Below are 13,061 nucleotides of genomic sequence, written 5' to 3' on the forward strand. Positions count from 1 at the left end.
GCTATTCTTTTACGCCTAATGGCATAAAAGTCATCTATGCGTAACTCTGCAAACATGCCCGAGGCACTACAATACTTTGGCAGTTTCATCAGCATCCTCAGGATGTTGTTGTACTGAACTCTCAGAGTATTGTAGGCCCTCTGCGTAAATGTTGCCCACAGACTGCACGTGTAGAAGGTTTGACAATATGCCCTGAAGAGTGTTAACTTTACTTGTGTGTTACAACGTGCAAATCTGCGGGCAACCATATTGCCCCTCACTGCCAAAGCCCTCCTCTCCCGTTCCATATCCGCATCATCCTTCAGATCTCTGGTAAGCACATGCCCCAGATATCTGAAGCTCTCCACCACTTTGAGGGGCACTCCATCCAGCACAATCCTAGGCACACTCACTTCTGAATTATACTTAGGAGCCTTGAAAATAAGTACTTCACTTTTAGCTGAGTTGTACCTAAGACCATGCTGCCCAGCGTACTCCTCACATATGGCTATCAGCTTTTTTAACGCACCCACTGAGGGGCCCAGCAACGCCATGTCGTCCGCGTAACTTATATTGTTAAAACATGTTCCCAACACATAGCATCCGACACGCTCGCCGCTGAGTCTCCCACTGAGCTCGTTGACATACAGGTTAAATAGGGTGGGAGATGTCAGCCCCCCCTGTCTCACGCCACACTGCAATTTATACTCCTCCGAGTACTCCCCATCCCATCTCACCTGATTGACCTGGCTGTTATACCAATACTTTAACAGATCTATACATTCCCTGGGTATTCCAGATTTGGCTAGCTTTTCCCACAGTATGCGGTAAACAACAAGGTCGAAAGCCTTTGACAGGTCCAGGAAACACGCGTACACAGGCGTGTTCCTATCTCTGTAATACCTGACAGCTTGCTTAAGGCACAATATTGCGGTTTCAGTTGACAGTCCAGGCCTAAAACCGAACTGCGCATCGTGCAACTTTACATGGCTCTGAAGTTGTGCATTGAGCAAGCTGTCAAGAACTTTAGCCATTATGGTAGCAAGTGAGATGGGTCGGTAATTTGTGAGACTAGAAAGATCGCCTGTTCTGTTTTTCGCGAGCGGTACCACAACGGTGCGTGTGAGCTGGTTAGGAAGATACGCGTGTCTTAAACATAGCGTATAAAACATTGCTAACACGCGCGGTACGTGTTCACCACCATACCTAAGGTGCTCAATACTGAGACCATCATGTCCTGGAGATTTGCCCCTCTGCATGCTTTTTATGATGGCTTTGACATCTTTAGCCATGAAGGTCACAGTAGGGGTCCCATGACGGCCTCAGCACCAAGCACCTCCGGCGGGTCTATAATAAGTGGACTTACCGCAAACGCCTGTTTAAAATTGTTAGCAATCTCTTTTTTATCGCACTTTCCTTCCACGCACACAGGGACACTCGGCCTGGTACTAAATTTACTCGTGTTTTTCCAAAAGGATTTAAAGTCTTTATGTGTTTGATTTGACGCCAGGATGTCGCTTTTTATCTGCTCCTGCCTATCCTGGCACCATTTCAGCCGTGACTTGAAAATCCTCCTAGTTTCGCACATTTCGCTATAGATTGGTCCCGAAGATGGTCTGTTAGCACCTACCCATACTAAGAACTTAGCCCGAGCGTCCCTGTGAGCGTCAGCAACATATTTATTCCAGCCTGCAATATGCCTACTCGATCCACCCCCACCGTGCCTACTCGACCTCCTAGCCGCCTCCGTCATTGTACTGGTAATGTAATTATACATATTGTCTAAAATGTGTTTATGTTTTAGTTCATTACATACCTTATCCGCACAAGACGTTAACTCTGCCGGGAAATCAAGCAGTCTCAATTTCTCGTGGCAGATTGAGTGATAACGTTCGATTTGCTCTGCCTGTCTCTCACCCCACACCACACCGTCGTGACGCGGCTTGCCGGGATTAGATGTAATTTGTACCTTATCAAGATCACATTCAACAATAAGGGGCAGGTGATCGGACCAATACACTTCACAGTTTATTTTTATATTGCGTACGGTTTGCCGCGCTGCTTCTGTGACAATACAGTGGTCCAACCACCTGCTACAGCCATGTGCTTCACTTGTATACGTATATGTACCCGAGTTAATGCCCAACATATCTAGGTCAACGCAACACCAGTTTTGCGCTGAACAGAAGTTCATAAGCTCATCACAAAATAACTCATTAGGATGTGAATTAAAATCCCCTAGTACAAAAATCACTTCTACATCACTATTTTCCTCACTAATTGCACATATTTCGCCCAAACACTCTGTAAACACTGGTAAGTTTTCGGGCGCATTTACCGGCATATAAACACTGAATACTAGCATAGACCTGTCTGGCATTTTGATTTTAATGGCCGTTAAACGCACACTTTGACAGCTAATAATCGAAACTTCCGTAAAAATGGATTTTCGCCACAAAATTGCTACACCTCCATGTGGACGCCCAGTGAGAATACCAGCGGCGGCATCCACTGCCGACACTCCGGTATATGCGAAGTCTTTGTGAACCGCTCCCAATATCGGAAGGTCATGACCCAGTAACCAATGTTCCTGTAACGCCAGAACGTCCGCCGTTTCACATAATGCCTGCACACCCTGCATAGATCTTTTTAACGACTTGCAGTTAAAACTAACTAGCCTGCATAAATTACTACTCATTTTTTGAAAATTTAGCATGGCAAAAATTGTGATTGCGCTGTTCCCTGTAAAGGTCTTTGTACGGTACCTACGGTATCCGTACCACCTTGAACTCTATCGAATAAGTTAACATCACATTGAAATAACATGGGTAAAGTTGAAATGCTTCAGATCAGTGTGGAATAAACCTAAATACCATAAACAATCACTCCTCTTCGATTTTTTTTAGTGAGACGTAATCCTTGTTTTTAGCAAATGCTTGGAGTTAAATCGTCGTGGATTATATTTTTGAAACATTGTATCCACTCATCATTATTATAAGTAGTTTTTTTTTTTTTTTGAGATTGTTTTGTCGAAATGATCTGACGTCAAATGTCAGTAGCAGCATTAGCAATTCAGCACCATAGACAAAATATATTGGGTGAAGTGAAGTACCGAACGATGCAGCTGAGCTGATGACACATTCATTAGTTTATACTTCGAATTAGACGAATTAGTGTTAGTTTACCTAAATAAAACGTTAAATTTACCCAAATATCAGTGTTAGTGATTCTATTATTCATACACGATGTGGGATCCAACGCACGTTCAAGTAACGGTGCAAAGAGCCCGTGGACTACTAATTAAAGGTAAAAACGGTACTAACAAATGTTTTGTTACCATTGCCCTCGGCAAAGAAAAATTCCAAACATCCGTCAAGCACAAAGCCACCGAGAATGTAGAGTGGCTTGAGGAATGCGAGTTGCGTATACCGACTCAGGGTAACACTGCAGAAATTGTTTTGAAAGTGTATGATGAAGACATTGTTAAAGATCATTTACTAGGTCAAATATCGATTCCGTTAAAAGACCTCGATGTTTATGAGAGGCCTAGAAACCGTTGGTATACTTTGCAAGGCAAGCCAGGAAAGGAAAATGACAAAAATAGAGGAGAGTTAGAGGTCAAGATTGCTTTTACTGTAAAGGAGGGCAGTTTGACTGACCTCAGCAAGAAAGACAAACATAGGTCATCTTTATCGAGCATCGCCCAAAACGTAGGCGGGAGTCTTATGAGCATTGGTAGTATCGAAAAACGCAAAGGCTTAAAAAAATTTGCTAAGAACTTAGGATCAAAAATGAATTTAAGCAAAAAAGATAAGAAGAGTGATTCATCATCTCTAAGTGGTAGCATTGGAAATCTGAAAAACTCAGCACTGTCCACACCAGACCACTCTACCCCCAAGAGTTATGAACCAAGACAGTTATCAACAGAGGCAGACCCTGGAGTCATTAGTGAGGATGAAGATGAATTTGCTTTTGATGACTTGTCCCACAAAAGTTCTGGCAGTTCCCTCAATGTGAATACACTACCACGAGGACACAAATACATACCTTCCCCTATGAATGCTTCTCTTGAAAATCTGGGAGGTGGGGAGTTTTTGAGAAGATCTACTAGTAGTAACTTAGTAAACTCTGACAAGTCTGTCCCAGTGCCTCAAAAACCTGTGCGACTGAATCTTGATACATTTACTCCTCCGAGGCCACCTTCCCAAATAATTGACAAGGATGATGAATGGTCCCAAAAGCTTTACTCTAAAAGGCATACTGTCAGCCAAATTATGCTTGACAAGGAAAAATCTACAAGCCTTGAAAGAAATAAAAAACTTGACAGTCCAAGCTCTTTAAAAGAAAAACCCAGTCCAAAATTCTTTAAAAAATTTGGTAGCAACAATAAACCTAAAAAGTTGCTTGAAGAAAGAATTATTGTTGGAGAAGAAAATATTGTAGAAGAAGACTCCATCAATCCTGTATACAACAGCATACCCAAGGCAGTCCTGCAGCAACTGGAAGGCAAGTCCAAAGAAGATCTGATTGTAATGGTGTACAACATGCAAAGAGATGTTGAAACAGAAAAGAAGAAAACCAAAGATTTGGAAAATTATTTGGATGAGCTACTTTTGAGAGTGATGGAAACAACTCCGAGAATCTTGCAAAACCCTTACTCCAGAAATAACAGCATGCACATAAGGAATAAGTAATTTGTGTCCAAATCATAGATGGACATGTTTTTGATAAATTATTTTCATTGTTTAATATATTTTTTTAAAGAACCTATTGAATTGAATTGTGAGAAATATTATGCTAGCCTTATTGTTTTTTCCAATATAAAAGCCCATTGTTCTAGGTTTTGTCCATGAATACTACAGCCACTACAGGTATTTTAAGCAAGAGAATGGCATGAGTATTTTCTAGAATTTAAATTAAGCCTTGTCTAATAGGTTAATGCTCAACTTTCACCATGTGAATGAGTGCTAACAGGCTGGTCTAATGTATCTATGTGCCTTACATGTTTGAAAAAGTCTGTGATATTAATTGGTTAAAAATCAATTTTCCTTTATTTTATTAAATATGGTCAATTATTTACATAACTACTTAAGAAATAAATATATTTTCCATTTTTAGTGCCAAACTCACACCATCCACTTAAATTATTTCTAAAATTTATTTTACAGTCTGTTGTTCCGATCTTGAATGTGTGAAATGTAGGGTTTTTCAAACATGATTTTTTATTATTATTTCATAGTTTGTAAGATAAAGTGAATGTATCCACTTCTATTCTTGTATTACCTTAATTTAAGATACAATAGACTTCTATTTATAAGATGCCAGTGTGCAATATCTGTGTAGGGTTAAGCATTCTAAGTAGATGCACACTACTTCTAAAAGACTAATTGATTATTTAAAACTAGATCTTTAATTATATATCTAAGTCTATGGTCCAACATATAACTTACAAAGCTTATTAACAAGTTACAAGTTGATCCTCCTTTATAGGTATGTAACTTGGTATAAATTTTATCATTTCCTATACAGTTTTTTTCATAGTAAAATAAAATATTTCCATACAATAAGATTATCTGTAATTACGATCTAATCAATCTCTCTACTAATGTTGTATATCAGCAGGATAAAGAGCATAAACAACGCAATTCCGATTGTCGTACTGAATGATTTTGATAGCAAAATTGTTGCTTAAAAGCCATGTAGGCAGTTGTAAATCCTTGGTTGATTTTATTATTTTTGCAATACTGTATTACCTCTAAGGTTTTTTTTTGGTTTGTGATAATTTTGTTCAAAAGACAAATGGAACAAAATATAAGTGTAGGTTGTATTTCACTCATAGTTATTAATACATGACTTATGAGAGTATTTAATTAATGGCTGTATGAAAGTGCAAAAACATGAGTAACAGCCACAATTAATTATTTATTTTTGATTATTAACAAATTGTTTCATTTTTTCCACATTGGTGAACTACTAACTCTTAAAATTATTTAGTGTTTTTACCTAAAAGTTAAGAGGTAGATTAGTTTGCTATAACACCGAGTATAATTTAATAAATTATATACTAACAAAATGCATTAATTGTTGTTTTTTAAATCCCTTTGTCACGTTGGTTGGTAGGTGTTCAAAATAATAGAAACATATGAGAGAATTACTTTATTATAAAATAATATAAAATTGACTTATTGAGATAATCACTTATGGCGACGAGCCTTGGCTGGTGCTGCAACTGGTGCACCAATCACATAAGTCTTTTGTGACAACTTGTTCATGTAGTAAATGACGATTATAGAAAATATTAAACTGAAACAAACAAATGACAAATATTAACAAAAATGTAAACAGGAGCTATTCAACTTTGGTTATTCATATTATTGTATAATTTTATTATCTAATCAGAATAGTCCGTCAATATAGAGGATATGACTCATACATAATAGCAATCTCTGCACATCATTGCTAGTGATAAAAAGGTATGTAAATTATCAAAGATGAGCCAATTGATACCACTGCATTGAAGTAGAATTGACTACCCTGTTATAAAGAGTACATAAAAAATGTTACCATTCACAAATAATTACTTATGAAGAAGTGACCATACACTTCCTACTTTAACAAATTCAGTTTCATCCCATGCTATATTAATTTTGCTCCTTAAGAATTAGTTATCTGAAACTTTATGAATTTTCTTTACACATTATGTTTTTGGGCCCCAAAATAAAGCCTTTGCATGCCTAGCTTGCCAGAACAACAACTTTTCTGCAGCCCTTTGATCCACCAAATAAATGAACAGCCAGGCCCTTTCAGTTTTGATTGAATTATCTTACACTATACTTAAGTTAAAATATGCTTGAAATAGATAACAGAACATTTTTATCATCTTACCATGTTGTGAAGCAAATCCTGTGCACCATTCCTGCAGCAATTAGTGACACTGCCATGGACAGCACAATCTCCGGCAGCTTCAACTGGAAGTTCTTCCCAAACAGAGTTGCCTCTAGATTACCTATGGCCTGTACTATTGTTAAGGAAATAAATTTACACAACTATTAAGGAACCCATAAATTTCTAAATAACCAAAATTTAAATTCATAACAAACTTAACACATCCACTATGATAACATTTATTTATTTATTCAATTACAATCATAAGCTTACAAAATAATAAAATAAAATTAAGTTTTAACTAAATTCATTACAAAGTGCGCATATTTTACACAATTAAGTGTGCCAGCAAACAGCTGCTGGCTTAAAATGAGTTGGTTGAGCAATGCAAACATGCTTGATGCATTCATAACATATGAATCCTATTTACAGCAGTATCCAAGTGAGGTTACTTAAAAAAAAATCTTATATAATTTATAGATGTTCAGAGTCAGACAAAGCTAAGTTGGTAGTGATTTTCATAGCACAGGCTGAGCAATTGCCATTTTAAACATCAATCTTTTATGAAATTTTAATATTTACTTTCTGACTAGATTATTTTGTAAATTTATGCTTGTTTTTACTTAATAGTTTTTGATGACAGATTCAGCTGATTCTTATAAGAGTCAGATTAAAACTAAATAGGTTCGAGGGATAATTATGCAATGCCACGACAAAAAAAGAACCTATAATTTTAAACAACTGCCATTTTAGTAGCGCAATTGCATTTTGTTATAAAGGATACGGTAACGAAGAACATAAACATGAGAGACCCAAGGTATCCGCCGAATATAATGGTCATGGGTGACCTAACCAGCCATGGTTTGTACATTTGCATTCCCGAAAATATCAGGAGGGTCAATATCGATGATATCACGAAAGACGTCGCGCTGTTAACAGCTAAAAAATGATAAAGAAAACCATGAATATATTATACAACATTTTATCAATAATCACAATATAAACATGTATTAAAACAAGTTAATTGTCGTTTACCCATTTTGCTTTAATGAATTGGTGCAATTTGTACGTAAATAAATTAAAGCCGATAAAAACACCGCTTTTCGAGTTTTCGGTTCTTAGACGCCGACCACGTCATGTCACTTCGCTTCACTCGATGACAGTTTGTTCCGGCCATCGGCCCCAAAAATTGGCATTTTTTCACGTAACTCGAATATCGCGTATTACAACGCTAAATGAACCACAATGGCGCACTTAAACTACCAGACATATAACACGTTGAGATAATATTATAGTCAGACAGTGTAGATCATCTTTAGAGGGACGTCATAACTGTCAGAAGAAAAAAAACAAATGGAAACTACTGATAAGAGATTTAAATAAAACTTTTGTGATAAGAAGGCTCAAGCTAGAACTAATTTAAAAGATATCATTAACCCGTCGCGGGTGATTGTTTTGTTTTGTTCCTGATTGCCACTTTTTTTTAGTGTACATTTTTATTGAATGAAGTAATAAACTAATTGATACAAATTATGTTTTCCTCTACAAAACTATCCGTAGGTAAACTTACTCGACCGCTAACAAACTGTAGTAAATACGTGAGTACTAATTTACAACTGTCTCTAGTTAGATGTTAATGCCCATTAAAACTTAATCAATTTAAATTGTTCATGTTCCTAAGTAATATTAAAATTTGTTTTGACACTAAACATATGGTTATCAATTGTATACAATTATTTCTTGAAATTGGAACTTTATTAGAATTTTAATTGGGTTGAATATTACAATTACACATAGTATGTATAACTAAATATTTGTTTTAGAGTACCAAAGCCTCTGAAATAAGAATTTATGAGGTGGGTGTCAGAGATGGTCTGCAAAATGAAGCCAAGTTTGTTCCAACGCAAATGAAGGTTGAGTTGATCAGCAAATTAGCAGCCGCTGGAATTAAGGATATTGAATCTGCAAGGTACTTAAAACATATCAAGACTACTTACCTACTTAAAACTTTTTATTCTTCCAAGAAATATATTTTACTGTGGGATGGTTGGCTTTGTCTTGGGGATACAAAAACTTTGTATTGGTTTTCATAATTCATTTGTCTTGGATATGCAAGTAAAATTATTTTTCAAGCTATATTATGGGTACATGTTACAAATAAACTGTTATATATAGAAAACATAACCTCCGGACAACCCTCATCCTACCTAGTACACACTGTACACAAGCCCCAATTCAGTGTGAGTTAAAATGGCAAATTTTGAAACCCGGCCATCAGGAGGTTAAAATTAAACCATCAGTTTCCAATGCTATCTGCCTAGGTTAAGACGGTCCAGGCAATCTAGCAAAGATTTGTAAAAGAGTGCCCGGTAAATAGGTGTCATGCCAACATTGCCAACTATCTCATTGGTCTCAAAATCTCAATCAGGTCTGACAAATTAAATTTAAAAAAATATCCTAATGATCCAGGGTTGAGTGGAAGAAGCGAGGGGAGGCCTTTGCCCAGCAGTGGGACACTACAGTAGGCTAATAAAAAAAAATAAAAAAAAATCCTAATGATATGTTTTCTGTATAAATTATTAAAATAAATCTTTTTATTCTACACAGTTTTGTTAGTCCTAAATGGGTGAAACAAATGAGTGATGGAGCAGAAGTTATGAGGACCATTAAAAGGGAACCCGGAATTAACTATCCTGTGCTAATTCCTAACCTTAAGGGGTATGAATTGGCTGTAAGTATCAATTCAATATAAAACATCATCTCTCTAGTTATTTAATTGTTAACTACTGGTTGAGTGTTACTTTATGAACATTCATTGTTAACAGATCTAAAATATGTTTTAAAAATAAATAGAAATATGTTTGAACAAGCTTTAAACCATTTCAATACTTTAACTTAAAGGAAAATTGTATTTATTTGACTGGCCTGCAAAGGCACACACTGTAGGTATCATGTTTTATTAAAATTATTACGAAAATCTTAAAAAAAAAAAAACATTTTTTTTACGCATCACACTTACATATTCCACCAACAGAAAAAATGCAACATCGAGGAAATAGCCATATTCCCGTCTGGCTCGGAATCATTTTCTCAAAAGAACCTAAACTGCTCTATGGAAGAGGGTTTAGCGAGGTTCCGGGCGGTCGCCGAGCAGGCCGTGAAGGACGGCATGAGAGTCCGCGGCTATGTGTCCTGTGTGGTCGGGTGTCCGTACGAAGGACCTATCTCTCCTAAATCTATTGCTAAGGTACCTATACTCTTTTCGTATACGTGCTAGGTCTTTTTTCGTTTTTCAAATTCTGCTGTGTGAACATATATGTACCTATGTTTTTTCTCGAGCATAGCCATTGCTTTAAGTTTCCCCATCGCAAATTTCATTTTTTGTATTTTTTTTTTGTATTGTATTTATTTATTAACGCACAAATAAACAGTTTACATTAGAACAGTGTCCCACAAAACAGTTTTCACTGTTTAACTGTGGGATCGAGCAGTTTAAATTTTAACGGGATAGTAAGATATAGCTAATCTGTTCTAAGCATCATCACACGGAAACCTAGTTACTCTAGTTAGTCCATTCTTCAAAACAAATACTTAAAAATTAAAGGATGTATCTACTTAACTCACAGGCAAGGCGGAGAATCAGAATAGATTACCCTATGTAAAATTTAATTGCTTTCTTAAACAGCTGTCAGAAGATCTGCTAGCCATGGGTTGTTACGAGATCTCCCTGGGGGACACCATCGGCGTGGGCACGCCGGGCTCCGTCCGCCGGCTCATGAAGGAGGTGCTGACCGTGGCGCCGGCAGAGAAGTTCGCTGTGCACTTCCACGATACCTACGGACAGGGGCTCGCGAACCTTGTGGCAGCTTTGGAGGTATGAACAAATGTCTCCTCAAACATTGTCAAAAGACTTGCTAGCCATGGGTTGCTACGAGATCTCCCTGGGGGACACTATAGGCGTGGGCACGCCGGGCTCCGTCCGGCGGCTCATGAAGGAGGTGCTGACCGTGGCGCCGCCAGAGAAGTTCGCCGTGCACTTCCACGATACTTACGGACAGGGGCTCGCGAACCTTGTGGCAGCTTTGGAGGTATGAACAAATGTCTCCTCAAACATTGTCAAAAGACTTGCTAGCCATGGGTTGCTACGAGATCTCCCTGGGGGACACTATAGGCGTGGGCACGCCGGGCTCCGTCCGGCGGCTCATGAAGGAGGTTCTGACCGTGGCGCCGGCAGAGAAGTTCGCCGTGCACTTCCACGATACTTACGGACAGGGGCTCGCGAACCTTGTGGCAGCTTTGGAGGTATGAAGAAATGTCTCCTCAAACATTGTCAAAAGACTTGCTAGCCATGGGTTGCTACGAGATCTCCCTGGGGGACACTATCGGCGTGGCCACGTCGGGCTCCGTCCGGCGGCTCATGAAGGAGGTGCTGACCGTGGCGCCGCCAGAGAAGTTCGCCGTGCACTTCCATGAATACTTACGGACAGGGGCTCGCGAACCTTGTGGCTGCTTTGAAGGTATGAGCAAATGTCTTCTCAAACAGTTGTCAAGACTCGAGGCATGCTAGTTATGGATTGATATGAGATCTCCCTGGGGGGCATTATACCGGGACACTATATGGGGAACGCTCCTTCAGACGGCTATTAATTATGGGATAATGGAAAATTTATGAGATAAATGGCCGCTTGTTCATTTTTCGAACTGTAGGGTCACAATGCTAGACCGGTCACCGCCGTTCTTGTTGTCAGAATTACTCCGTGATGGGAAAACCACAAAACTCGATTAGTCAAATTTTCATGCGAATACAAATATGAATCCGAATATATATATATATATATATATATATATATATATATATATATATATATATATATATATATATATATATGTAGGTATATAGCTGTATAGGTATACCTTATCGTCATAAGCATTAACACCTAACATCTCGGGCGAGATTTTATCGTTGCTAACCAACGAAACTGATAAAAGTGATAAAAATTTATGTTCATGACGTGTTATCTACAGTTTGTTATTTGCTTACATTTTTGTTTTAATGAGAATTAGTTGAGTACCATAAATGTGAGTTACCTAACCAAAGTAGGTTGTTACTAAAGTTAAGTAGTTAACTATACCTACCTCCATAGTACATACCTACATCAATCCGTCCGGCTATTCTTACCAAATAAATATAATTTTAAGTGTGTTACTGAGTTACCAAGCTTCATTGGCACAGTTAACATTTAACCACCCAATATAATATAAGTCTTATTACGACGAAATAAAGTCTTCCAATTAATAACCGTTGACATGATGATGATACCTACCTACTTAAACCCGCTCAATAGAGCAACCAAGCGCAAAGATTACGTCATCGACATATGTAGATACCTAACAGTGTTGGGCAAAACGTAATTGAATTACAAATTGCAATTACAGAATGTAATTTCAATTATAAATTGAAATTACAGAAATGTAATTTCTAATTTAATTACGATTTTCACTAAATTACAAAATGTAATTTGCAATTCAATTACAAATTACATTTTAATATGTAATTTCAATTATAAATTACCAAGTAATTTCAATTACATTTAATTCAATTACGAACGTAATTAATTACAAGTAATTGCAATTTATAAAATTTAATTTGTAAATCAATTACAAAATAATTGAATTATGCCCAACACTGATACCTAATATCATTCATATCATTCACATACTTAATTAAATTAGGTATATTAAGACAACTTGTCTTTGCAGTTCGGGTGCACGACTGTGGACTCCTCGATATCGGGCCTCGGTGGGTGCCCTTACGCACGAGGCGCCAGCGGCAACCTGGCTACCGAGGACCTAGTCTACCACCTCTACGGTCTCGGCGTCAACACCAATATAGACCTCGTGAAGCTGGTCGAAGCCGGCCGGTACATATCCAACTTCTTAGGAAAGCCCACAGACTCCAAAGTGAACAGAGCTCTCGGTGACAGATTCAAAAACCACAAAGATATCGTTAAAATTGCAGCTTGTGAACTTTAGCATAAAAACAATAAATGTTAATCAGAATGTAAATATGTACATGATACGCATAGGTAAATAATAATATTAAAGTTTTATATGCTTATCACATTGTTGTTTACTTGAAGTCCGTGTTTGTGTTGGTGAGCGTCGTCCAATAATACAGGTTTTTATCATTTATCATG

General features: G+C 37.6%; 3 protein-coding genes across 3 annotated transcripts; 2 read left to right on the plus strand and 1 right to left on the minus strand.

Moving 5' to 3' along the window:
• The first annotated feature begins 3,081 nt into the window (after positions 1–3,081).
• Positions 3,082–5,936, plus strand: LOC125225309 (rab11 family-interacting protein 2). Its single transcript, XM_048128956.1, has one exon. It carries the CDS (start codon positions 3,225–3,227, stop codon positions 4,671–4,673), a length of 1,449 nt encoding a protein of 482 aa, XP_047984913.1. The 5' UTR covers positions 3,082–3,224; the 3' UTR covers positions 4,674–5,936.
• A 186-nt stretch (positions 5,937–6,122) lies between these two features.
• On the minus strand, positions 6,123–8,045 carry LOC125225320 (protein KRTCAP2 homolog). The gene is made up of 4 exons (XM_048128969.1): positions 7,900–8,045; positions 7,649–7,803; positions 6,865–6,992; positions 6,123–6,282 (listed from the first exon to the last, which is right to left on the minus strand). The coding sequence occupies exons 1-4, from the start codon at positions 7,901–7,903 to the stop codon at positions 6,174–6,176; spliced, it is 396 nt and encodes a 131-aa protein (XP_047984926.1). The 5' UTR covers positions 7,904–8,045; the 3' UTR covers positions 6,123–6,173.
• Positions 8,046–8,207: 162 nt separating this feature from the next.
• On the plus strand, positions 8,208–12,985 carry LOC125225312 (hydroxymethylglutaryl-CoA lyase, mitochondrial). The gene is made up of 6 exons (XM_048128959.1): positions 8,208–8,462; positions 8,688–8,833; positions 9,472–9,595; positions 9,899–10,111; positions 10,550–10,738; positions 12,625–12,985. Exons 1-6 carry the CDS (start codon positions 8,397–8,399, stop codon positions 12,895–12,897), a joined length of 1,011 nt encoding a protein of 336 aa, XP_047984916.1. The 5' UTR covers positions 8,208–8,396; the 3' UTR covers positions 12,898–12,985.
• Positions 12,986–13,061: the final 76 nt, after the last annotated feature.

This window comes from Leguminivora glycinivorella, chromosome 4, assembly GCF_023078275.1.
Source record: "Leguminivora glycinivorella isolate SPB_JAAS2020 chromosome 4, LegGlyc_1.1, whole genome shotgun sequence".
NCBI classification, from domain to species: Eukaryota; Metazoa; Arthropoda; class Insecta; order Lepidoptera; family Tortricidae; genus Leguminivora; species Leguminivora glycinivorella.